The sequence below is a fragment of the Coturnix japonica genome, chromosome 1 (genome assembly GCF_054131305.1).
Source record: "Coturnix japonica strain WE chromosome 1, WE-NBRP24, whole genome shotgun sequence".
NCBI lineage: Eukaryota > Metazoa > Chordata > Aves > Galliformes > Phasianidae > Coturnix > Coturnix japonica.
Genome location: NC_140663.1, coordinates 1,149,415 through 1,177,384, shown reverse-complemented (window position 1 = coordinate 1,177,384; position 27,970 = coordinate 1,149,415). Strand labels below are relative to the sequence as shown.

The 27,970-nt window shown below is 42.2% G+C and overlaps 1 protein-coding gene across 1 annotated transcript in view; it reads left to right on the top strand.

The window, feature by feature from the left end:
* EXOC4 (exocyst complex component 4) overlaps positions 1–27,970 on the top strand; it is a 375,161-nt gene that overhangs the window by 311,765 nt on the left and 35,426 nt on the right. The window contains exons 12-14 of the mRNA XM_032448867.2: positions 3,270–3,406; positions 7,736–7,891; positions 18,199–18,377. Of these exons, the coding sequence (XP_032304758.2) occupies positions 3,270–3,406; positions 7,736–7,891; positions 18,199–18,377 (472 nt within the window). The remainder of the gene's footprint in view (positions 1–3,269; positions 3,407–7,735; positions 7,892–18,198; positions 18,378–27,970) is intronic.

The window sequence follows — 27,970 nt, the reverse complement described above, 5'->3', positions numbered from 1 at the left end:
TCTGGTGCTTTCCTCTGCCAAGACATCTCAAGGAGATTTAAGTGATGGGCAATAATAAACTAATAATCGACAACCTCTACGGTGCCAAGGTCTCTTCCTCCATCTGCTGCCTTTTCAAGAGCCCATCATATGCTCAAGACATCCCTGCACAGGGAAATTCCCATCCTCACCGTTCTTCCCCCAAGACAATGAAGAGTTTGCAAGTGAATTGGCCTGGAAGAAGCTGTGAATTATGCAGAGGAAAAAAAAATCATTCAGGGTGGAGATTTTTCTTGTAATCTTTTGCTCTTTGCTGGGAAGTCAGAGGAAACAGAGCAACAGATTGAAAACTGGAGGTTTGTGCGGGGTTGACCTGTTGCTTTGAACTTTCTCATTGTGTTGGCAACTCACTGATCTCTGCTTTATTGTGCCACCTTTGCATCTGCTATGGGGACCATTGGAAAGGCCATTTGCATCATTGTACATTGAGTGATGACTTTATGTAGAACAGGCATGTCCAACCCATAGCCACAAGACACTACTTACTCTTGTCTCACACTCTGGTCTTCCAGGGTTTCACAGTGATAAGGTCTACCAAAGAGTCTGATATGGTCTACCAAAGAGTCTGATAAGCTCTTTGGTGACTTGCTCACAGTTACATCTTCCCCCACATGTATAGAGCAAAGGGGTGTTATTGAATTCTATTTAGAGAAAGGAAAAGAAAAAAAAAAGAAAAAAGAAAAAATGTTATTTCTATGCAGAAAAAATTGCACCCATTGATACTCACCAATGCTTGCTGAATGTTCATGGAGACCAAATAGTGGATGTGGGCACAGTGAAGGGTGCGAGTACAGAAAAGGAAATCCTATCATGTGTTTTCAGTTGTTGTTGTTTTTCTTGCCCATCTGTCAAATGGAGGTTAATACATCTGAGGCTGCTTATTCCTCTCCATCATTTTGGGCCGATGAAAGCACTACGGTCAGCGCGTAAATCATACGAGCCCTGGAGCTGCTTTACATTATCTGAAGCTTCAGTCCGACTAAGAATAAGGGCTGTATCAAGGAGCAGTGATAAATGTTTGCAAAATACATGAAAGATAAAACCCACAGTGTTAATAACGACCCGCGCTATTCTGTTTCATCACATCACATTGGCAGTAGCTAACGGACAGGAGGTCGTACGAAGGAGTTTCTTTTTATTTTTAGTAGCTGCGAGAGCCTTTTAAAACCTTCACCCCGATGTGCTGTAAGAGTAATGAATCATCCCCTCGGCGTGGTGTTGGGATTCAGCATCACGCCGTGTTTTCAGGTGCGAGGCGATGGATATTGTTCTGCGGATGAGTCTCCTTGTTAGCGTGGGTTTTTTTTTTGAAAGGGTTCATTGAAGTGCCTTGCCATAAAATTATGCTTTGATCATATCCATTTGCTGTTAATGAATCCGGATGGGTTAGCAGCAACTGGATTGTAACTCTCTGATAATACATGCGCTGCCTTTCATTTTCTCGCACGGAGTTTTAGAAGATCCTGTGCTGGCCCAGCTAACGAATCCAGCTGTATTAACATGGCCTAATGCATCCTAATACATAGCATCCCCAGAGACACATGCAGATGTGTCAGGATTGCTTTGGAAAAGGTTAGAATGGTTCAGAAAAATAGCCATTACATATCTGGTTCTGTCTTCTTTCATATGGTAATTCTCTTTTCTTTCTTCTTTTTTTCTTTTTTCTCCTTTTTTTTTTTTTTTCTTTTTCTTTTTAAGTCATACGAGTAGCTTAATATTCTCATTAAATCAAAAGACCTTATTCTAAAATCAAGATATTGGCAGGAACTCAGCTCTGGTTTTAATGTTGTTGTAGACAGGAGGGAAATGGGAGAAACTACACAGAAACCATCAATGCTGTCCCTTTTAACATCCAGTATTTGTTTTTTTAAGTTGTTCTTTTCTCAAATACTGAGTTACACAATGAAATATTGATGTGGCAGATTGAAATCGGCTCCCATTCATAGAACAGCCTGGGTTGAAAAGGACCACAATGATCATCCAGTTCCATCACCCAGGGTCTCCAGGCACCAGACCAGGCTGCCCAGAGCCACATCCAGCCTTGCCTTCAATGCCTCCAGGGATGGGGTATCCACAGCCAATCTGGGCAGCCTGTTCCAGTGTGTCATCACCCATTTTTTTCCTAATATCCAACCTGAACCTCCTCTGGTGCAACATAATGCCATTATCCCATGTTCTATCAAGATGTTCTATGATGACTTTAAATATCACTGAGCTCCAAGCCTGCATGCCCCCAGTGTAACTGCAGTCCAACATTTCTCAAATGAAGCACAACTCCCGGTGTCTCAGTCTCCTTCTTTGCCTTTGTATTTAGCTCAGGAGGAGCCCTTCGTTCTACTGAGCCTAATATTAATTCAATTTGTATCAGCTTGGGACTTTGATAACCTTCCTTCTGTATTGTTTATAGCAACAAAATTAAATACAGCAGGCAAGTCACCTTGGGGTGCCTCAGAAATCCCGAAATTTATATGGGGCTCTATAAATCTTTGTTGTTATCAGATGCACAGTACCTCCTTCCTCCTGCAGGATGTCTCAGCTTGCTCATCTGTAGGCTATGGAGCAGTGTTTTTGATTTTCAGATTCGCCCTGTTCCTCATGTGATTGTGTTAAAACTGTTTGTAGTAACAAAAGGATTGCAAGGTGCTGCTCAACCCTCAGCCTCTGGCAGAATGCTTATCCTCAGCACATGCAGTTTGTACTGATGTAAGCAGTAGGGTGTAGAGTAGTGAAGCACTGGCATAGGTTGCCTGGAGAAGTGTTGGATGTCTTATCCCTGGAAACAGTCAAAATCAGGCTGGATGGTGCTCCGAACAACCTGACTGAGCTGTAGATGTCTGTGTTCAGTGCAGGGGAGTTGGAATAGATGACCTTTACAGATCCCTTCCAACTAAAAGGATTCTATGATTCTGTAATGCTATAATCAAACATTTGGATGTTGAGGTTTCATCTCATGGACAACAAACCCACTGAGCTTTGTTGGTCCTCGGCCAGATTTTTCCCAACCTGATATTCAAGCCCTTTAGCCATCCCTGTTCCTCTCTCACATAGTTCCTACTTTTTCCTCTTTTGTTCTGTTTTATGTCACTCAGTGGCATGGACTCTTCCAGCATCTGCTCAGTGTCAGAGAGGATCAGCTGTACGGTTGCATCTGTCACATTAATTAGCAAAACATGAGAAGGCTGAAATTAAGATATATGGCTACTCATAATCCTGCTTTCTTTCTTTTCCAGAGCACAGTAATTGTGGAGAAGACTGTTCAAGACCTGATGAACCTGATGCACGACTTAAGTGCCTATTCAGATCAGTTCCTCAACATGGTGTGTGTGAAGCTCCAGGAGTACAAGGACACCTGCACCCTTGCCTACAGGTATGAACAGGATCACAAACCCATGTATGCTGGAAATACTGCTCATCTTCTGTTGCTTCCTGACAAGAGAAGGAAGGAGTTGCATATGGAAATCTGAAGTAGCGATCATTGCCATATGAAGAGTTTTGGCTTCCCAATGACTTTGTACAAATCACCCTATGATTTAAGCTTTTTAAATTATAGAATTGACGAAATTGGAAAAGATCTCTAAGATCATCCATTTTAACCATCCACCTACCAGTATTTCCCCACTAAACCATGTCCCTTAGTGCAGCAGCTAAGTGTTTCTTCAACATTTACAGGGACAGTGTCTCAATCACCTCCCTGGGCAGCCCATTCCAGTGCCTGGTAGGTGACAGCAGACCTTACAAACAATATGGCTTTACTCGTAATCAGGTAAAAGCTGGCTTCAGGTTGGAGATGGAGAGCATAAGGCATCGTCTCTAACATAAATGGATGTATAATGGGCTGACAGTCAGACTTGAAGGTCTTGGAGGTCCTTTCCAACCTTAATAATTCTGTGATTCATACTCCATGTAAATACACACATGCTGGGTTTTGTGGCACTTGCCCTAAACCTTCCTGTAAATTTACTCTTTTAAGGGGTTGTCATATGCTCTGTTTTGTGCTGTTCATCATTTTTCTGTGTCTGGGGAGTAAGGGGGGGGGGAGATCTGTCTCTAACTGCTTCCCAAACCATGGTGTGGAAGCTAAACTCAGTGTGGTCCCACTGGACACAGGGTTGGGACCCAGAGTTTGAGTCTTTTGGGTACTTTATCATAGATTTCCTTCGTAACCATTAATAAGTAACATATTCTATGTACATCTCAGCTGCCCATCTGTAAAATGGCTCTCCCTGGAGAGAGGGGCCAGGAGCATGCCCTGCGCCGCGGGGATAAATACTTGCATTGAAAGACACTAAAGATGCTGCAGCAATGTGGGCTATAATAGCTGCTATACATAATCTCCTTTAATAGCTAATTGAGGCTGGCGATAGCAGGGGAAGCTGAAAAAGCCCCTTGTGTTTTCTGACCAAAGCATTAAGAAATTATTTCCTATTGCCTGATTTCATTCAGAAGAAGCTTCATCTGGCGAGCGGCTGCGTATGGGCTCATTATTATTATTAATAGCACCAACAATAGCAGTGAGCACATATGGGGGCTAAACGGCGTCCGAGCGTGTGTGTAAATTGGTAGCTATGCTTGTGCCATTGTCCAAAATGCTCATATTTTATATGAAACTTCATTGACTGGAGCCAGACAATAGATATAATTTCTTTGGCTTGAACTTAAAGGTCCTTCCTTCCTTCCTTTCCTGATACCATTCCTGGCTTTGGCACCTGCTGAGGCGTAATTAGGACAGCCCTCATTTGGCAATATCCTGATTACAGCAGGAGGAAAAACAGGAAATGTTCTAGTTTTGCTGCTAGCAAATGACTGACTGAAATAGAAATCTATATACATTTCAAATGATTCAGAGGAATACAGCAGCTATCCCTGCAAGCGGTTCAATGAGCGGGGTCGGCATGCCCTCTGCAGGGACATTGCATCTCTACGGCTCAGCGTTGACCATGGTTTTCCTTAAGGGTTTGAGAAGGATAAATCTTCACAGTGGTAGAGTTAGAATTCTGCTTAAAGTCAGAATCAGACCCTTAGAGCTGTATCCTAATGCGAAGCTATTGGAGGAAGGGAGTGTGTATCTGTTCTTGAGATGTCAAAATAGTAAGAATTTGGGAAGGCAGAGAGATGTTTTATGTAAGAAGAACACGTGGCATTTGTTCCCTTCCCATGTGCATGTGTTTTCTGAAGGGGAATAGCAAGAAACACAGATTAAATGTATTCAAATACGGGCTCCTCAAAGGAAGACGCTTTCATTCGGAGTCTTTGCAGCACATCCATCAGGACGTCAGCATGAAAAAATGCCGTGCTGAGATTTTTCAAGCTTGATTTCCACTTGGCTCTGATTTTCTAGCAAATACAGAAACTAACAGGGCTGATTGTGAATGGATCGGTCATTTATATAAGCAGCAACTACAGATTTTCTTGCTTCATTTGATGACACATTTTGGAAGTGTATTGAATCCGAGCTAATTGAGATGTCTTCTGTTCATAAGAAGTTAAACACAGACTGTTTACAAATGTTGGATTCTATTTTTCACCCCTTCTCCATCTTTTTTCACCCCATCTCCATTGAACAAGTATTTTTTTGTGCTTTCTTTGACCTGTTTGAAGAATCTGAATTCAGACATCCAAATTACTCTTTATGTAAAAAGAGGTGGACATATCCAATGAGAGATTCTTCTTAAAACATGGCCATACAATCTGGAAGTGCCCAACTCTCACCATCAGCTATGAAGGAAGTTTATGGTGATCAGCCTCCTGGTTGAACTGTCAGTTGTGTTTGTAAAATTAGGTGGGGTAAAGCTGGTTGTAGCCCTCTGCAAACATGAGCAAACTCAAATAAAACTAAGCCCCCTTTTTATAGATAAGGAAATGAGAAGATGAATTCATTTGGGGTGAGGGATTGCAAGCCAAAATGGGATTTCTCAAGTCTCCAAAAATTGCTTTTACCACTCAGTTTAATACTCTATACTGGCATCTTCTTGAATTAAGCTTTTTTATTTGTAAGTTGTCTTTGGATCTAAAAACTTTCCAGGCAGTTTCTGTGTCCCTCAGGCCTGGCATGTGCTGAGCTTACTTCTTTTAAACTCTTAGCAATTCGAGCAGAGCTCAACGTGGCAACATCCTCTTGGCCATGGGAAGAGAAAAGAATCATTCCCAGATACTACTGACACGACTCAACAGAGCTCAATTAACCCCTGTGGTGCGCAGATGTTTACCTAATGAAAATCTTTGATCCCCAGCTGTGTCCGGAGATGTTCCCCATCACTCTGCTCCCAGCCTTGGGATGCCCTGATGCCAACCCAGGACTACGACCACCAGCAGATGTTTTCTGGCTAAAACTCAGTGAGCTGTGGAGGAGCAAACCCTCTTGCACATGTGCCATCACCTGTGCAAGAGTTACATCTATTCCCTATCCACTCCTGAGAGCTGGGTACAAACAGATGGCATTTTTCTGGGCCCATTGAGCTGTGAATTAATTAGTTGATTATGGCATTGGTGGTGGCAAGTAAACCTATTACAACAGCGGGAATAATTGCGGAGGGCTCTGGGAGAATGGGGGTGTTTGGAAGGAAGCACTCTGAGCTGCACTAAAACATGTCATCCTGTCTTGTGATAATTTACTCGAGGACTTGAATTAGGTTGACATTGATAAGAAGGTACGGAGGCTGAAAACTGACTGAGATGTTAGAAAGAAAAGGAGGGGAAAAAGGTGTCTGTAATTGATGGGGAAAGCTGGGCTTCCAACAGAGATCAGGGTACATTCCACCTTATTTAACACCTTCCATAATGAGGAGGTGGTTACATAAAACCAGCCTGTCAATAAAAATTAGGAGATGTTGCAACCATGGGAAAAAGTAAGGAAATAATTCAAAGGGATCCGTGTAGCAGTGGCAGTGTCCCAGCACTGAGGCATCCTACTGATTGCAATAGAGAAATCTGCCAAGGACCCCAATGGCTCGTGGTGCTATGAGTAAAACACCACCAAAAGTTAAGAAAAAAAACAGAATTGTGTGGGTTAGGCTCTTGGAAAAAGCTGACCCTAAAAAAGCAAGGAGACCTGTCTCAGTTTGGAACTTGCTATAGCAGCCAGATGGACATCCTTCTCTCTTCCCTTGACATCCACTTTAAAAAGCAATAGCCTTTTTGAGGACAGCACATAATAAGGATCATGAAGCACAGAGGGAGCTCTGTCCTCTGTCTGACTCCATAGAAGGCTCCTGAAGATGGCTTTCAATTGCATACATCTAAAGGACTATGATGATGCTCTAAATAACTGAGTACTGAGGCTGAGTACTGAGTCGCCTGTAAGGGAAAATATCCGGGAGTAATGGGATGAAACTGAGTAAAGTAAAACATGGTTACAGTATTAGCATTCTTTTTTTTTCTTTGTTGTCTTCCTGTTGTCTTAGTACAGGATGATCCCCTCCAGTTGTAAACTGATTGTAAGTTGAATGATTTCAAGGGTGGGAGAATATGGCCAAGGGGCTCTATCAACATACATCTCGAGTTATGAGGAGTTTATATCACATCTGCTTGTGCTCTTATGCCTTCCCACAAGCTTCTTCTTAAACTCCTCTTTGGACCCATTCATTAATACTCTGTTTTGCAGGTCAACACGTGGTATAGATTTTAATTAACATGCGTGGAACCTTGTGAGAAGTAGAATTCACTTTGCAGTAATGTGATTGTTGCTGGTTTCCCACAGGAGCATCGTGCAGTCAGATGAAAAGCTGGTGATCAGCGCATCCTGGGCTAAGGATGATGATATCAGCAGGCTCCTGAAATCTCTGCCCAACTGGAGCAACATGGCTCAGCCCAAGCAACTGAGACCCAAGAGAGAGGAAGAGGAAGATTTTATAAGGTAAAATATTTTATAGCTGAAATTGCAGAAGGTTTTAAAATAGAAGGAACAATGGTAAGAACAGCTGGAAGCAAAGTAATTACAGTGTTGTGTCTCCAGGTATGAGGGGAGCTTCAGAAGTGATCTTTCCTTGAGTGGAGTAATAAAACACAAGTTTGTATGCCCTTACAGGAAGGCATTGTCTCTGTTGAACTGGAAAACTCATGTGCATTTCTTGGGTTTGGACAACACTCTCAGATACAGGGTTTGGATTTGGGGATAGTCCTGTGAGTAGCCAGGTGTTGGACTTACTGATCCTTACATGCCTCTTGCAACTCAGGATAGTCTATGATTTCATGATTCCAAACCATCCTGAAGCTCTTTTTCCTATTCAAGAACAAGAAAGTTGAGCTCCTCAGATGCATCAAAATAGAGGAACACCACAAGTCAGTAAGGAGGCTTCAGCAACAGCCACGAGCTCACTACATTCCTTCATTTTTTGGCTATTCCTGCTTGCTCTGTTGTTCATCCTCAGCTATTTGGCATGTAAACCAAGTCAGGAAAGTGACTGGCACAAAAGAAGAGAAAGGGTTATTTTTAATTCATAGAACAGAATAATAGAATTACCCAGATTAGAAAGGACCTTCAAGATCATCAGATCCAACCATCAACCTGACCTACTGAATCTCATCACTAAACCATATCCTTCCATAACTCTATGGAGGAGGACTCCACCACTGTAGTGGGCAGCCTGTTTCAGTGCTCAGCTTTCCTTCCCTTGAATAAATTCTTCCAAATATCCAGTCTCAACCTCCTCTGGCACAACATAAGACCATTAAGAAAAACAATTAGGACACAACATTGTGATCGCCACTTGATCTTGTCAACATCGCACTGCACGCAGTGTCCTAACACACCCTTAACCCAGTCTGAACTTAATCCAGAGTCATTTATTTGTATCCATGTAACACCTTCTTCAAATCCTTTAATGACTTCTTCCAATCTTGAACCGGAAAGGCTTATTTCTGTCTCTGGAGGAATCAAGCTTCTTTCCTTTCTGTAACATTTCTGTTTAGCTCAGGTTCCTTTTCCTGTTTGATGACCCGTGCAAGGGACGGAGAGAGCACTGTCCTTCAGCCTAGTGATGGGAACAGCTGATTGTACTGGGCAAGAATTCCCACATCAGGAATTGCCACCAAAGCTGCTCTCTGCACCAGAGCAGTTTTTCATCTCCATCCATAGACAAGCAGCTACTAAGGACACCCAAAAGTCGGTCTTGAAAAACAGTGGTACCTCCAGGGGAGATTCATTCAGAGGCAACTTTTTGTATCCAAAAAAAATAATGGTTTCTACCTTTTTTTTTTCCCCCATTCTGTATGCAGGCAGATTGCATTTGCACACTGCAAATCACTTGTTCTTTGAGTCATTGGCCCATCTTGAAGAACCAGGTCCTCTTTGTTATTCCGGCGAGTCAAAAAGCTAGTCTGCACATTCCCATTACTATTCATCACATCCGTGATTGGCATTTGGCTATAAAACTGTACGAGTAAGTGAAGCTGTTGAAAATTAAAGTCTAATTTGCCCAGATTGTCATTTTCCTTGTTCACTGAATGCAAGCACAATAACATAAAGATGAGGCAGACTAAAGAGGGAAACGACAAGTATAAAATACGTCTAGTCACAGAAACATTTGCTTGTACTGCGGTGGGTGTAATCAGCACTGCCAGTGTTTTTATAAGTCCAATGATACCAAAAGGATGCAGAGCCCTTAAGGTGGGTTGGGTGTTGTTTTCTTTTGAGGATTCATTCCTGGTCTCCATCTTTGTCTTCATATTATTCCTTTGTTTCTTGACATGAAGGGATGATGGGATGCCCCACTGGCTCTTTTAGTGGTTTATGAACCATCAGCCTCAGGCACCAAAACCCACAGTGGCTCAGTGCTGGATACTATTGATTATAACCTGCTAACATGTATTCCTGGACTGGCCAAGCTCAGTCTGATGATAGCAGTGCCAGCATTTTGATCCTAGCATCCATTTTATTCCAGTATTGTCATTTTACTAACCATCAGTTGAAGCATTTTGTGAAATCGTATCAGAGATGTTAAAATAGAAATCCCTATTAGGTCATCTGCATTGAATTCACCAAGAAAAGCTCTTATACTCTGCCTATTTTTTAGCCTAGACATTAGGACAAAGATCTTTTCTCAGTATCTGTTTGCACAGAGCATCGAGGATGAAGCCACAGTTCCTCAGAGTGCTGTTTGAATGCTCCTGTAGCATTAATTTAAATGATAATAATTGGTCTGGGCCAGTTTTAGCCATTGATGGTAAGCGACATGGCTTATACATTTCTTCAAGACTCTTTGCATGGTTGAATAGGTCTCCCCTAAAAGCTTCAAAATAAAATTAATTGCTTGTCCAATTGTTGTCATCTTCTTTCCATTTAAACATACATTTCTTTTTTTCAGACTTTCTCCTAATACAAAGGAACATGAATCCTTTGCTGCTGTTGCTTCTTTCTTTCCCTCTTGGTGTTGCTGATGAATTGGGAATAATTCTGCCATAAGCCTGAAGGCAGCCGCATATCCAAAGGGAAATGGGTCTTGCAGATATCTTGGTTAGGGTCATCTCTGTGATGACAGAGCCCACCCAAGATATTTAAAAGTTAATACATAGAAACCCACCTGTGTTCACCCACTCAGTCTGATGAATGTTACTGAATTAAACATGTCCTGAAAGTTTACCACTGATTTTCACAGCGTGGCAGGAAGAGTTATCGGCGCACTGCTTTCTTTCCCCCCTCCTCCTCAAGCTTTCCTTTAACTCATTTGTTTAATTAAAAGGAAGAATCCAGTGCCTTTGCAAAAAAAAAAAACAAACATCTTCGTGCATATCAGTGTTGACATTGATTGATTCTGTTGTCTTAACCTGCCACTATCTCTTTTGCGAATACATGTCAAAAGGCAGGGTTGGATGCTAGCAGAATCTCCCCATTAATATTCTGGCATGGTTGGCCAGACAAAGGGACCTGATTGAGCATATTATAGTAGCTCAGAACTTGGCAAGGGGCGAAAGGAAAGAAAAGTCGTGCCTCTATTCATATAATTAGTTTTTAAATCTCTGAAGGCTATTTGGCAGTGGGGCGAGTGTGAAATATGCTGCCCTTATCGCTTGATAAAGGTTAGCCTTCAGTTCATTACTGAATCAGATCTGTTGGTGATAAAACCCAGAGATGTACGATATCCAGGTTTGCCTTTGACAAGGAAAAGCAATGTAAAAAAGAGCTTCACATCTGGTCACACTCGAGTTACAGCAGAAATTCCTGGTTTTCTTTTTCTTCTCACTCCTGTTGTTTTTCTGTTGAGAATTAGGAAAGCAATGAGAATTTTCTAATGAGAATTAGAGGAATTCTTTCTCAGAGAGAATGGTGCATCGTCAGAACAAGCTGCCCAGGGAGGAGATGGAGGCACCATTGCTGGAAGTTTTCAAGAGAGGAATGGATGTAGCACTGAGGGATATGGTTTAATGGGCATAGTGTGGTTGGGTAGAGCATTGGACAAGTTGATCTTAGTTCAACTGCAGGCAGTCCAGTTCACACACTCTGCGCCAAAAGGAAGGGCTATATTCAAACAGCATGGAAGGATGCCTGTACAATGGCAGATCCTTCCCCAAATTATCCCAAATGGCACTGATCAGGATAGTTATGTTATTCCAGCTGCTTAGTAGGATTGCCTCTCCTCCCTTAATTCAGGCAGTGCTGTCTTATAACAGTATTTCCAATGGGAAACTGGAGCCTACATGAAAATTTGGGAGTACATTGGAAATGTTTCACAACTGGACAAGACAGATGGCTTGGACAAGCTGGATGAGACTAAATGGTGGATACAGACTAAAGGGAGTCCCATGAGAATGCATGGCAGGAGAAAAAGGTTTATACTCCAGTATTGGGGCTGAAATTCATGCAAGTTCATGAAATTCATACTGCGCAAGTTCATTGTCTGCTCTTGATCACAGTTTTATTTGGTTCAGCTGCTTCCAAGGGGACTGGCATCCTTTCTGTTTTCCATTGCATAAATGGTCTGTGCCGAACAGGCTGCCAAGGGAGGTGGTGAAGTCATCGTCCTTGGAGGTATTGAAGAAAAGTGGACATGAGGCACTGAGGGACTTGGTTTAGTGGGCATTGTGAGAGTGGATTTGGTGATCCTGGAGGTCTTTTCCAATCAGAAATGAGCTGGGGTAATTTGCACTGGAGCTGCAAGCTCTTCCCTTGGCATGCAAGATAAGAGCTGCAAAGACAAGAGCATGGAGTTCTCGTTCAGCCCTGGGATTGGGTGTTCTTCCCTTTTTCCACCTCTCTCTGGGCAGCCAGTAGAAATTGGCAAAGATCTTTGTCAAAAGCTGAGCTCTAGGTTAATGCATCTGCTGTCATTTGGGTGTTTTTGTCACATTAGGTTTGGAGCTTTCCATTATTTTTGTTGTCTTTTGATGCTGAAGCCTTGATGTTTCAAGGAAGGCTTCTCCCTTTCTTTACCTCTTAGTTTTCTCTCCTATTTTCAGCAGTGGCTTCCCTGTCTCTCTGTTCTTGTCTTTTTCTCTCTTGAGAATAAAAGCTCTTCCTCTCCAGCTTTTCAGGCTCTATTTATTGTGTTCATAATACTTTGAAAGGGTAAAAGAATGGTTGTGTAAGATTGGCAGCCGACTCCATAGACCTTCTTTTTCCTCTACTGGGACTACAAATCTGGGTGTACTGTAGGTGTGAGTCATTTCCATTTGATGACAGCCTGCTCCTTTATGTGAAATGAGTTTCTAGATCTCCTCTTAGATCCTATAGAAAAATGTGTCTGAATGTCTTCATGATGAGCAGAACTGATGAGAAATAGTATTGCTGCTGGGTCTTATCTGAGAAGTACAAAGTAGGGTGAACACGTGGACTAAATGGCCTTTAATGGTCTCTTCCAATTCAAATGATTCTGTGATCTTCACAGGGTCTCTCCTTATCTGAGAAATTCCCTTCTGCTTTTGCTTGTCTTGTGGATGCAGAGAAGTTTGGCTGGATTTGGGCTGGATTTGAGTGTTTGGATTAATTTGGGATGGGGACATTGGAGGATTATCTGTGTTCTCAACCTGAATCCCAGAAGAATGTCTTAACTTCGGATACATTAATCCTACAGATTGCAATATCTATTGAAATGAGTGCAGCAATGCTCAGCTCTGGGTGATGTGTGTGTCCCCTGCCTAGAAAGGGAGGGCAGAGCAAGAATGTGGAGATTCAGCTTCTCCTCAAAGTTTTAACAGCAACTTCTGCATTCACAAGAGTTAATATCCTTAAATCCCATCATTAGAACTACACAATATACTCCAAGTCACATCCTTGTCTGCCGTGATAAATTATATAATAGAAACCTAACAAGGCTAGAATAGTGAAATAAATGTGAGACGATGGTTTGTAATGTTACAGCTTATAATTGTCCATTAGCAGTGTCTGTTTCTCAACAGTGTTACAACTTCCCAGCAGAGATGAGGAGCTGGCACCCAACACCCTGCTCCCTAATAGAGATGCACAGGTTGTTGTCAAGGCATTGCAAAGCCCAACGAACCTCAAAATCAGGGTTGACTTTAAGCTGGGCTGGATCTTCAGTCCTTTAAAGCTGAATATCGTAGGTTGGCAGGGTGAATTTATATCCACCGAGGATCCTCTGCAACATCTTTTCATCATGACTACAATGCTGTTTGGATGTGCTGCAACAGCAACAACAAGAAAAAAAATGTTCTTGTGCTGAATTTTTAAAATACCTCCAGGTGCTGAATCTTTGAAGCAAGTGAATCCACAGCTTGTGTAGAAACAGGGTTGGGCTTGGTTTTATTCTTCTGGTGGCAGCCAATCATTGGGGATGGCTCCTTGGGCACAAAGCAACCCACGTGGGTTGTTTGTTTTGGTGTTTGCGTGATTCCTTTATGGCTGTTGAGCAAATTCAGGTACAGTATGAAGCAGCAAGCCATTTATTTCTCTCATTTTCTTTATAAATAAGAACATAATAAGAATTTCTTCGAGTTGATTCAGGGGAGATCTGTCTGCCCACGTAGTTTCTACATACAGTTTTAAAGTACTGACTCTATGGGTGAGTTGCAGGAATAAAAAACAAAATGTCTTTGTCCTGTTAATGGTTCAGTAGATAATTTTAGGGTATTTCCATGCAGCCGCAGCTCTACCCACTGCTCTTAGCCTGGATTTAAATCTGCTTTGTTTCTTCTCTGCAAGCAGTCAGTGCTCAATTGAGAGCATCTCTCTTGAGGTCAGGAAGGTGTGGGAAAGGACAGGAGGTTCTCATCGGGTCAGTGTGTTCATGGGGTCATCCTAAGGGGGGGGGTGGTTCTTGCTGCCTCCCCACCTCCTGCAGCTCCGTGCCCCCTCCCAGGGAGCTGCTTCCTTGGCCTTATTTGCAGAAGGGATAATTGAAGCTAATTTCTTGGCAGAGAAAAGAGAGAGGAGCAGTAAACGAATGCAAGGCCTCTGCCAAGTGTACATCAGAGACCTCCTTCCTTGTTCTGCCATATTGATGCGGACACTTGGCTGCTTTTCAGCTCTTCTCTGGCACTGTTAGAGTGCCTTAAATGTCACCCGGGTCATCTTAATTTATCACATATGCTCTTCCCTGGCCCATCTTCCCTAGCATACAAACTTCCCATCCTCCCATGTATGCTGGGAGGGGAAGCCTCACATGCCATCATCAGCCCCTGTGTTTCCAGTCAGTTCAGCTCAATAGGTTGTTCAATTTTATTAACAGCTCATCCCTTAAATGCATGGCTTGGTTTCTGAAGGGGAAGAAGGGAAGATGGTCTGTATGCAGAAAATTCCACTTGGAAACCATGGTTTCTCCCCATCACTGCTGGTAGCAGAGATGCACTGTGCTTTTTGGGCAACATTTATGAGATTATTATGAGATCAAGGTGGACCCGGTGCTGATATGTCACTGGCCACTGTGCTGGAGAGAAAAAAAGTACACAGAAATTAGTGGCTTAGCAAAGGGAAACTAAATCAAGTGCTTTGTTAATCCAAGGATTTAGCAAGCACAGCTGTCCTCTGACAAAGCAGGGATATAAGAGTGAACCCTCTTGTGGCACATACAAATCCCATAGGAATCAAGACCAAAAAGGCAACAAAGTATTGTGGCACCAGCATCACATACTCTTAAAGAGCTCCCATATAGAAAAACGCTGGGCAGTGAAGAAATATACCTGAATTCTCTTTATTTACTGATAGGGAATATTAACCTCTGTCTTGAGCATCAGTACATACACACCTGAATTAACTGCAGGAGAGTGGAGCATTGCTTTCTCTTCCAGTTCTGTAAAGCACTCCATCATGAACCTCTTGGTTATCAGGTTTTCTTATTAGAAATTCCATCTCTGAGTGCTCACCAAAACTTAAAGTGTCTTTTTTGGTTTTCCTATTGGAAAGCTTTGGCAAAATCCAAAGGAAATTTGTAGATAAGGTACAATAAGATTTGAGTTTTCAAAGTTGTGGTCATTCAAACCAAGGGTACCAGCTCAGCCATCCAGAACTTTTAAGTTATAGCAGTAAAGTGGCTGCAGATGGGTTTGTATGTCTGTCTCTCTGTTCTGTTGTTGTGTAAGAGAGTCAGAATTACATTTATCCCAACTGCATTTTAGAGTATAACTTTCTGTAGAAAACTTTATTCATATTCCTCCCAGGAATGAAAATAGAAAACACACCAGGCTTTGTATTACATAGATTCCATTTCTTTTTCCAGCCTGCTTGGAAGCACTGTATTATTCATGCACAGGCTATCCATCCAGAGCAGTGCCAAACCCTTTTCTCTTTGCATGTGGGAAGGCAGCAGAGTTGTCTCTGTGAGCAAACCCAACTTCTAAGCATGGTTGTGGGCAGTGCTATGTGGGTGACTCCACATTTGACAGCTCTCAGGTTATGATTCACAAACATGCGCTCTCTTTGCTGTATTTCGTATTGGAAAGCCATGCTAATGAAGATAGAAATTCACCAAATATTTCATTTCTTAACTTTCCTGAGTAATTGATGCATTTGATGGTATAATTCAAGAGGACTGGTTCAGCTTGGGTAGGAAAAGCCCATCTATGAAATGCCTTCAGCTCCCCAGGAACAGAAGAGGACATTTGAATGCATGTAGGTGGGTAGAGCTGAGCGAGGTGTTTCATGCCTGTTGTAAAAGCCAACAACAGGTTTTGCTTGAATGAATGATCCCAGAGTCATAGAATGACAAAGATTGGAAAAGATCTCAAAGATCATCTTGTCCAACTGCCCTCCTACCACCAGTGTTGCCCACTACACCATGTATCCTAATTGTCATATCTCCATGTTTCTTGAACACCTCCATTGATGGTGACTCCACCACAACTCTGGGCAGCCTATTCCAGTGCTTGTCAATTCTTTGGAGTACAGGTTTTTCCCACTATCCAACCTGAACCTCCCCATGCAGTGCAGAGCAAAAAATGGTCTATCCTGGCTATGAGCTTGACCACCCAGTTCAGCCATGGGTTGGAACTTGGGTGAGTCACTCAGCCTGTCCCCACTCCCCAGAACTTTGCTGCTTCTCATTAATATCTTAGAAATACCCAAGCAGAGAAGCTTGTTAAGACCTTCCCTGAAGTTCACAAAGGATTTAATCTATTTCCAGTCGCTAGAACATCTTATTAACCCCATCCTATGGAGAGGGAGACCAGCTGAATTACCACTGCCATATTGCACTGGAGCTGGAAGTTGACTCATAGTATCACAAAGGCTAGAAAAGACCTCCAAGATGGCCAAGTTCAACCCCAGCCCATCCCCACCATGTCCACTAAGCCACGTCCCTCAGTGCCACATCTCCACATTTCTTGGACACCTCCAGGGATGGTGATTCCACCACCTCCCTGGGCAAATAGAACAAGATGTTACTGCATCTCAGTCCTCAGACTCAGGCTATAGGTAAGGTTTCCTCTCAAACTGTAGTGCCCAGGATGCAGCCTAAGGCAACATATTTTTTATGGTCAAGGAGAAGAAAATCCTTGAAGATACTTTTGGCTTATTTTATTTTATTTTATTTTATTTTATTTTATTTTATTTTATTTTATTTTATTTTATTTTATTTTATTTTATTTTTACCACTAATGGATTCCATTGAGCAACTCAAAGCCATTTCAGGGTTGTTCTTCTTTCTTTTCTCAATGGCAGAGTAATCCCACAAATCTAGTGAGATCTGGCAGTAAAGCTGCTTAGATATTATATAAAATGCCACTGATGGGATTATTTTGCTGCAGTTCGTTGCAGCTATTATGCTCAGCAGCATGATTCCTCATTGTAAGTTCATAAAGGAGCTAATGACAGGAAGTGAAGGTTTGTAGTGTTGAACGAAAGTGGAATGCAAATGCCTAAAAAGAGCAGCTAATGATGGGAACAGTGTACTGAGGACCATGGAAAGCATGCTGCCTTTCAAGAATACACTCTTAGTTTCATCAAGGGGCTACCGTAATTAGATGGAGGAGATCTTACCTGATTTTCTCCATCCTAATGGCACACAAAAAGCCATGAAGGAAGAGGGCTTCTCCTGCCTGCAAAAGCAGTGAAGGTATTTGCCATGCTTTGGTATTTTGCCATGTGAAGTGCTTCATGAAGACGAGTATTATAAAGCTAAGTCTCAGTTCAATAGATGGAGCGTGAGATGGAGTGAGTGGCAACGAACCTTTGGAAGAGCTTTTTCAGTTTCTGTGCAGTGAGCACATTTGTCTTGGTGGTCATTTTTCACCAAGCGTTATCTGTGCAGGCAAAATAATGCACTGACTAATATTCAGAATCGTTTCTCTGTCTGTTCGTCGTGATAAGCCACCACACTTTGCAGGAGGTGTATTTTGATGTATGTATGAAATAGATTGACGTGGGGATTAGAAGAGCTGATTTACAAGGAGAGATTAAAAACACCGCGAGTGAGTTATTTGTTATATACCCCAAGGAGGTTCTGAAATCACCTGCATGTGTGGGAAGGGAGGGAGAAGGCTGGGAGAAGGGGGTGTGGGAATTGATTGGGATGAGGTTTGAAAATGAAATGAAATTCAGAGATTGTGAATGAAGGGAGAATGGCAGACAAACATTTCCCGAGACAGTGGGGTCAGGATCTGCATAATACAATGTATTTTATTCACTTTGATGAGATTTGTTAACCTTCACAAGATGAAATCCTGCCCTGGGGGTGTTTTGCACTGGGTGGTTTGACCTCTTCTATGGCAAAACCAGTGTCTCCCACTTGCTGACCTGTGCTGTCTGTCTGAAGGTGGCTTTGCTTTGCGTTTCAGGGCTGCTTTTGGCAAAGAGTCCGAAGTTCTCATTGGCAACCTGGGAGATAAACTCATCCCCCAACAGGAGATCCTGCGAGATGTCAGCGACCTCAAGGCCTTGGCCAACATGCATGAGAGCCTGGAGTGGTTAGCAGGTCGCACCAAGGCAGCCTTCTCCAACCTCTCAGCCGCCCAGAGTAAGTATAGAAGCGTTGAATCACAGAATGGAGTGGGTTGGAAGGAACATCAAAGTCCATCCCATTCCAACCTCCTTTCGTGGGCAAAGACACCTCCCATAGACCATATTGCCCAGGGCTCCATCCATGGAATGAGACTCTGATCATCTTAGTGGCCTACTCTTGACCTGCTTAATGTTTTTGTTGTGCTGGAGGCTCTAGGCTTGGTCACAGTTCTCCAGATAGAACCTCACAAGAGAAGAGCAGAGGGGGACAATCACTTTCCTGCCCTGCTGTCATCCCTTTATTGCTGCAGCCCAGGATGCGCTTGGCCTTCTGGACTGCAAGCACACAAGTAGCTCCTTTGTCATAGAGCTGGCAACCAGCAAAATTATGTGATTTTAGCAGGAGGGAGCATCTTGACTTCTTGATTTCAAAGGTGCCTCATGTCAGAGGAAAGCAGAAAGCAAAGCAGCTCCATCTCTTTCTTCTTGGTGAACTCTATAGTGTGACATCTCTCAGCCTGTGGTGCCAGGGGTGCCAGGAGCATCACTTCTAGCAGAAGCTCTGATGGGTCTTTCAAGGCTTCAGCTTTTCAGCATTCCCTGCTAATGATACTCCACAGTGCTGAGACAGGTTTCAATTTCTTTCAAGCGTTGCTAGATCACTGAATATTTAAAAATACATGTATTATAAATTCAGTGGAGAAACTGAGCAGCTCTTAACGAGGAGTACCCTAATGTGCATGTCACTGGGGCACTGCTGCTCAGTCTGCAAAGGCAAAAGCAGCCCCTGGTGAACCAGGGTGCAGGGAGGGCAGAGCCAGAGGAATGTGGAGATGTCACTTCTGCTCCTGGCTGTCAGGGATTGCCGGTGGTACCTCTGTGAGATCATTTTACTTCTCTCTGCTTCAACTTTCAGTTCTTTCCCCCTGAGAACAGGGATTTTTTTCTATCTGGGAAGCAGCAGAAACGTGATCTTGCTTCTTCTCCTATCATCATCATTGGCGTTGTGTGCATAGTGTCACATAGTCACCAGGTTCTGGCTATGTCCAGAAGTGGAGCTCAGCATAAACAAAGCACAGCTCTGCTGCTCTAGCAAAAGCATATTAAGCTGTTTTAATCACACACACACACAAAAAAAAGCTTTTTAAGAATAATATTCCATATGCAATATGACAGAGGTGCTGTTTGCACATCGCTGAGTGTCTCAGTGTAAATGAATGCCAATAGATGGCATTCAAAAGGCAGCATCATGCCAAAGGTGATGTCTTTGACCTAAGAGCTGCCTCTGTCATGTTTCATAGCAGCGAGGCAGCCCATGGGATGCAGCTAAGTGTGATTATTACTCTTCCCCCTTGTTTAAAATCAGGAGCTCATCAGCCCTCCAGCAGTGCACTCTCCCAGCCATCCTCTCGTTGCTTAAAACAGACTTTTAGATAAGAGAAAGACTTTATCAATACCATGCACTTCTATCAATTTCATAATGTTTTGCTTGTATGTTAAGCAGCAAATCTCCTTATATCTCTTATATCTTGCAAGGATTCATCTTTAGCTGAGCTGACACAGAAATAAGCTCTTCTTAGGACCAAGGTTTTGCATCTCAGCTGCCTATCAAGACATTCCCAATAGTTGTCCTCTATCAGATGTTCACCCTGGGGAGGAGGTCATACATTTTTTATAGTATTTCATATTTCCCCAGATCCCTATAATATAACACAGTGAATTTTACAAATGTAGAATCATTAAGGTTGGAAAATACCACTAAGATCATTTAGTCCAACCATCAGCCCATGACCTCCATGCCCACTAACCATGACCACCGTGCCCACTAAAGCATTCTGTTGAACATTGTCTGTGTGCAGGTTAGCTGTGGAAAGAAGCATCTTTATCAGTGTAATACTGTATCATAGATGAGGGGCCAAGAAATCATAGAATATCCTGAGTTGGAAGGGACCCACAGGGATCATCGAGTCCAACCAATGGCTCCACCCAGGACCACCCCAAATCCAAGCCCTATCTATATCTGAGAGCATTGTCTGCCTAAGCTGTGGCACCTTGGGGCCATGACCATTGGCCTGGGGAGCATTGGAAGGGTTAACTAACAGCAAAGGAAGTTGTAGATATTAGAGATTACCGTGTGTGTAATTTCTAATTATAATTATTTAGGAGAATCAGTAATAATTGGGTAGGCTGGTCTATACATCCCCATTTTTGTATCTGTTTATTTCATCACAGTGTTATTTCTCAGTTAAAGTAGTTGCCCCTTGACAACACTGCTTTACTGTGACAATATCTATTTGACTCTCTAAGAGAGCATCGTCTGGTTGAGTGACAGTTCTTCCTATGGCCTATGACGTGGCGTAAAGCAGGACCTCTGAACTCTTCACTCAAGCTGTCCCTGATTAAGGATAATTAAGATTCTACAATCAGCTGACAATTAACAAGACAGAATGGGTGGTTTTACTATTTCTATAAGCCATACTGTGTGTTTTGGATACCTGAGCAACATGAAGAACTGCTGTGCTCTCATAGTGTGTATTTAAAAGACTATTTCAAAAAAGGAAAGGCAGTCAGAAATGCTATTAAAATTCAATAGCCTTGTATTTATTCCCAGAACTTTCTAACCAGAGGTGTTCTTGGGGCTGAGGAGTTGGGGCCGTTAGAAATAAAAACATCATTCGTAATTTCAGTTCTGATAGAAACTCAAATTTAAAACTAAAAATCAATGTTTCCAAACATAAAAGGGCATGAGAATGACTTTCAGGCTTCCAAGAGGACGTTGCACACAGCAGTGAATAAAAATAAAAGTACAAAGTGTAATATTTTACTTAGCAGCATCCTCCTGACAATAAAAATTCATCTTCCTTTGTAATAACTTCATACCAACGTGCTGAAATGTCTGTATACAAATGCCAGGAGTATCTGAAACAAGAGGAAGAAGGAGAAGGGTTAGGGAATGATAGAGGCTATTGACCTCATGGTTATAAATGAAACCTGGTGGAGTATTTCTCATAAATGGAACATAGATTGCAATCTATATGGGAGAAGCAAAAAGCGATGCCATGGGGCAGAGGTGGTGGAATAAGTCAGATGTATTTACAAACCCAGCAAGCTGCAGTTGATATACAGGGAGTTGCAATTTTTTTTGAGGAAGCATTCGAAGAATAAAGAACAGAGTTAAAAAGAGATGAGATTTTTCTTTCCATCCTACCTGATCCGGAGGAGAAGAGAAACACAAGTGTGGGACTGAACTGGGAGGAGGAAAAAGGAGAACTGCCTATTGTTTCAAAGATTCATGCAGTGTTAATAACGTAACTCTCAGCTGTCACACGAGTTACTCTTCTCTTTTCTGTGCTGTTTTGATCATCTAAATTTCTGAGCATCTGATTGCTGCAAGACACAGCGTATAAATAAGAATGAGAGGGAAGAGTGGGAGGAAGGGAAATAACCTAACTAGAAATAAAGCTAAATAAGGAGGGTTTCTGCCATGCACTGAAGCCAACCCAATTGAAGCTCAGCTTGCCAGAAGTGGATCCAGCTTTATCATTTTGGCATCAGTAACTTTGACTTTAAGACATGTCCAGATGAAACCCAAGAGTTGCAATGCAACTGGAATCTATGGCTCATTATACCAGAGTGGACAGGCCATTAGTCGCCCAGATCCATTTTTTGGTAGCTGACTTTGGACAGATGGCAGTTGTTACAATCCTTGGAGCAACTCTTCCTTCTCCTTTATTTTTCTCCATGGACAAGATGTTGTGTAGAAGCGTTCATGCTTGAACAAGAGCAGTAATGATGCTGGTAGAGGTGGTGGGGTTTTATGTTCCATGCTCACCATATGTTGGCCCAATAGAATAGTTGGGCCACATGGTGATTCAAGAGAAGCATTGCTGAAAGAGCATGGGGAACCAGTTTGATTTGAATATTGAGCTGACCTCAGCTCAACATTTGAAAGCACCAGTAAATTACAAACACAATTGCTGTTGAATAACAGTGAAAGTGAGACTCCCTGTTGTGTTAAAACAACTCAATGTGCATCTTAACTGCAGTCATGGTTTCATCTTGGTGCTTTCTATGTTGTTTATGCCTCACCTTATAGCATTGCTTCTCATTGGAAAGTGTCAGAAAAAGAGCACAGCTTCAGGTCTTGGGTCTCTGAATACACCTTTCTGTCCCAGTGATTTGAGATGAAACCACACTCAGAGCATCACCAAAGGTCTTAGTGAGCGGCTGGGTCCAGAATTTTGGGGTTATTGCCAGAAAAATAACCACCAACATGGTGATGGTAGTGGCCCCATTTTCCTTCCTTGCAGAAATAGTAGCTTTCCCAGCAAAGCTTCTTTGACTGTAAATGGGCCATTTGTGGACATAGCTGTCAGTGTTCAGAAACCATGAGGCAAAGCTGGTCGGGTATGGGAAATGTTTTGGGGAATCCTGAACAGAGGGCTGTACATAGGTGGCTTTTCAGTTTGGCTGTCAAAAAGCCCCTTTTTACAGATAAAAATTGAATAACATTTTCCCGTGGATGTGCCACAATTATAACTCATTTAAAAACAGACTCACTAATAGAGTGTTTTATCATGCTGGGCAGTCTCTGCATTCTTCATTATTTAGTGTTTGCTAAGCTGATGGATCTTCCATAGCTCTTCCCTTATCTACCCTGCTACAGAATTGGATTTTATATTTTCTGAACCAGTCAGATATGACAAAGTAATTTTCTTTTTCTCTTGTCTTTTGAGGGAATACAAACTTCTTTTTAACAATAACCATTTAAGGATTAAAGTTGCTGGAAGTGGGTAAATTAATTGAGGAAGTGGTGTGCATTTTGAATGGGTTATATATGAAAATGGAAGCCGGGTTTCCTCCCCGCTTCCCCTCCTGCTTCTCAGCCTTGCCATGGACAGATGCAACACATACTCATCCTTTCCTTTTGTCAGAGCTTCAGCTTTTTGAAGCCCTCTGGATATTTTACGAAGAATTAATTATCATAGAATCACCAAGGTTGGAAAAGACCTAAAAGATCATCCAGTCCAACCATTCACCTATTACCAATAGCTCCCACTAAACCATGTCCCTCAACACAACATCCAGTCGTTCCTTGAACACCCCCAGGGTCAGTGACTCCACCATCTCCCTGGGCAGTCCATTCCAGTGCCTTTCTGAGAAGTAATGCATCCTAATGTCCAGTCTGAATCTCCCCTGCCGCAGCTTGAAACCATTATTATGCATGATGAAGAAGATGGGACCATCTTTCCATCTTTAAGATGGTTGCATGCTGCGTGTAGGTAGGAAGATGAAAGATTAGCCATTAGCGAAGTGAATTGCAGCTATCCTTTTGAATTCAGCTGGCTGTTGGCATCTTGTGACTTCAGATCACTGTAGTCAGCAGTTACCAACTGACTGCCTTCAACATTGAGTTTAAAATGACTTTTTCACTGAGCTTAATAAAATCAAGGTAGAAATAGAAAAAAAACCCAAATGCCTGAGTGCTTTTATTGTATGGTGCTTGTTGCTTTTCATGGCATCCAAGGTCCTGGATTTACACTGTTAAGTGTGAATCTTGCTGTATTTGGGAATCACACACATACATGTACGCTTACCCCTCTTCTTAGAAGAAAACAAAAGTATGAGGGATTAAAACATACTGTTTTAAAACCAAATCTAAGCCAATGATTACTTTGTTGTTAGAGCTCTTGATGTTCAATGCTCTGGCCTTTCTATCTGGGAGGGAAGAACCCAATGTTAGACAAGAATCATGTAAAACCTAAGGGCAATTTGCATTAGGCATGGAGCTAATTACTGCATTTGATTAATACAAGTACATGCAAGTTTAATGATAAATATGGAAATATCAGAGTGTCTTTTCAAATAGGATATTTGCACACCCTTCTAACTGGAAGGACATGGATCTATGACTCTCCCTCTCCATTTTACACTGTTTATGGAGATGGCCTTCCTGCCTACACCTCTGCCATCAGACACACTATGACAGCTTTAAGCAAAGTGTTTAAGCGATGTCGGTACATCAAAATGATGCAGATGCCAACTTCATCCAAAAGCCAGAAGGGGGGGAAAGATGGATTGTAGAACAACTTTTTTTGCCAAATACTGAAGGTTTCTGTCATTGGCTTATTCTTAGCAATGATAATACCAAGCATTTGCCTTGCATTTTCCAGTCATACATCCTGAAGTACTTTGAAACAGTTAGTGAAGGCCATTATAGGATCAAGACTATCCTGGACCACTTTGCACCTGTGGGGTCAGCCTCCCCATTGCCCAGCTCCGTGGTCCTCCTCATAGTGAAATAGGCTTTGATGGCTAATAGAAAGCATCCTGCAGCACTTGAGAAAGCGATGCCTTTGGAAATGGATGGCGGAGCGCTTTTATACCACTCTGCCAGAGTAAAGGAGCTATAATTTATAGTCACTTTAAGGCCCCTTTCTACTGACAGAGTGGTGTAAAGGGGTCTCGGCACAAATGAAAATCAGGGCCGACGTGGTGGTAAAATTGATGTCTTTCATTTTGCAGTCAGACCACACCGCGGTGGTGAACTCGGGCAGGTCTTTGTGTTTAACCCTGGTGTTTCTAATGAACTGAATTTAGCTCTTAAATGTGGCTGTATTTCTCTCCAGTTGGAGCTTATTTTTTTTTCTGTCACCGAGCTTGTAACGCATCTTGCCGTATTGATTGCTCACGGGGAACTTTTTTGTAGAGATCTATTAATAGAGAGGCTTATTTAAAAGCCAGATTAAAGATGATCAGCGCATACCTGACCCCACGCAGGAGAATTGAATGCTGCTGCATTATTATTTCAAAGAAACTGCATTTCTAAAAAGAAAAAGCCACAAATTTCTTCCAAATGTAAAATATCTGCCATTAACTTAAAAAGATAAATCATGCGTGCTTGTGTCATTTGATGAATTCCAATTGCAGCAATATAACTTAGCCTAAATGGCAGCTTTCCCATTTCGCTTCTTAAGCAGTCTCATCTTCCAATTCCATTTTGTACTCTTCCATTACCTGAGCAGTCAGTGCTGCTCTGTAAATGCTGAAAAGGGGATCAGTTCCCCTTCTCAGTTGCTCTGGACCTCCATAAAAAACAACTGTTGTAAGTTGTTTCCATCTCAGCTGTGCTGGAGATGGAGAAGGAGATGATGGTTGAAGGGAGATGTCATCATCCTAGAGGGATCTCTCTTCATCTCTACTATCCAGACTTTAACCTATTTTGTACATATGGGGTATTGTACAGAGAATTTCACTCTGTCCATACCATGAGCTGATCTCAAGTTGTATGAATATGGCTAATCCTGAAGATGTCAAGTCCTTCTTCAGGGCTGAGGATGTGGGGATAGCTGGTTCAGTCTGGTGTTAGTTGGAGATATTTGGTTTAGAGGTGAGTCTGAGGAAGCTGATAGAAATCGGTCTTTTTGGCCATAATATCTACATATCTTGTCAGTCTCAGAGCTCATACTGGTCCTTGTCTGATGTCTCTTGAATATTGCAGTGATGACCAGTGCCATTTACCTGCTACTGCAAATCTCATCTTTATCTATAGCATGTCTGGGGCTGGTATTTAGTTAAAAGACAGGTCTTGAGTCATGGGTTTTCTAGCTGGGACTCACCACAAGCTTTGCCATCCTCAAGCATAGCAGAATGAAGATCTGTTAAGTCCAAACCAAACCATATCTGATCACCAAATTAATCATCATTTGTAGCTTTAGTAGAAGCCAAAAATGTACTTAAACTTGTGGAAAGATGCTTCAAACAGGCTGGAAACTCTTAGATAGTATTTAGAGCTTAGGTTCAGCATCTGCAGTTACTCTCTACTGAATAATAAAAGGCCATTGGAGGGAACAGTGTCAGAGTGCAGAGGCCTTTCAGAAGATGTCCAGAAAGGAAATATTAAGTTTCTGCCAATATCCTGATATTCTACACATGTGAGCCTTGTATCAATGACTCCAAGAACCATCAGCAATGCTCAGGAATGTGTTTTCTCTTAGAGAGCTTCAGGCTTCCATGGATTGAATTAACATATCAAAATGTTATTTTTTTTCCTCTCCAAGTGCCAATTCAACAGAATCATCTTGGATCCAAAAGCAGAGTTGTGTTTGTTGTTGTACCGATGACTCCAAGAGCCATCAGCAATGCTTAGAGATGTATTTTCACTTAGAGCCTCAAGCTTCAATGGATTGACTTACCAAATGAAAGTGGGATTATTTTTTATCTCTCTGAGTGCCAATTCAGCAGGATTGTCTTGAGTCCAAAAGCAAAGTTGTGTCTCCTAACACCACCTGAAGCTGAACAAGAGCAGAGCAATTCAGGTAGGAGACAATAGTCCAGCTGGTTCTATCTCAGTGTAGTTAGCTTCTGGAGGAACAAAACCACTGGAAGTTTGTTTGAGACAGCAAAGTGGTAAGTTTAGCCTTCTGAACCAGTAGGAACCTGGTGGCCTCATGAAGACAAAACGGCTGTTTTTGTAAGGCCTGAGCATTAAGAAATGATTTTGATTTGTTTTACAGTTTTGGCAATGAATTTTCATAGTTCAGATATGGATCTGCTTTGTTGGATGCCATGGAATAAAATGACACAGTCATCAGCCAACTAAGAGCTCTTGTTTTCTTGTCAAAGTCATCTTCCAGTGCCTTTCAGTGCCCTTTTTCCTTTGAATGTCTGCAGCAAAGCTGTCCATGTGGATTAGTGGTTACTCCTTGCCCCAGCCTCCATGCTTTACATCAAATATTTAATGGTTAGGAAATGAGTCTGTTGTTTTTGTGACCTCGATGCTCAGCATTCACAGTTCTTTATCTCAGACAATAAGCACACCACCAGGATGCAGTCCCAGTATTGATCTGGTGCCTTGGGGTCAGCACTTAGCTTACCCTCATGATTACACTAATTACTCTTCCTCCAGCATTCTTTCCTCCCACCCACCAGCCTTAAACGCAGGGGATTGTCATGTAAATAAGTGACCTAATTAGCAGCGCTTTCAAACCATTTTAAAATGAGGATCCCTCGTGAGTAATACCAGGAAATCAAGGTTTTTGTGGAAATAACTCCAAAGAGCCTGCTGTCCACACCAGTTGGTTGATGCATTAAGATGTGTTTATCTCTTCTGAAGTGAATGACTCATTGGTGTCAAAGATTAATAGCACTAAATCCACCTGCTTCTCCTTGGTGAGTTAAGAGATGGAAGCTTCCTATAGGGCTGGGGCAAAATAATTTCTAAAACTAGGTGGCTGGACTCGAAAGTGTAGTCAACCATTGACATCAACAATGAGTTGCTTTGTTCAGTGGCTACAGTGGGCATGTAATAGGATTGCTCTGATCTAATCTGTGGCTATATATTCATGTGGGACTTGGAGAGTGTAAATCTTAAATAACCAGGAATGGTGGAGAACTCAGACTGTGAGGGTCAGGTCGGATGGGGCTGTGAGCACCTGATTGAGCTGTATGTGTACCTGTTCAGTAATAAATTGTTTTGCAAAGCAAAGTTAGAAGGAAAAAATTAGAATCATCAAATCGTTTGAGAGGGAAGGGAGCCTAAAAGGCCATTTAGTCAACTCCTCTGCAGTGAACAGGGGTACCTACAACTCAGTCAGGTTGCTCTGTGCC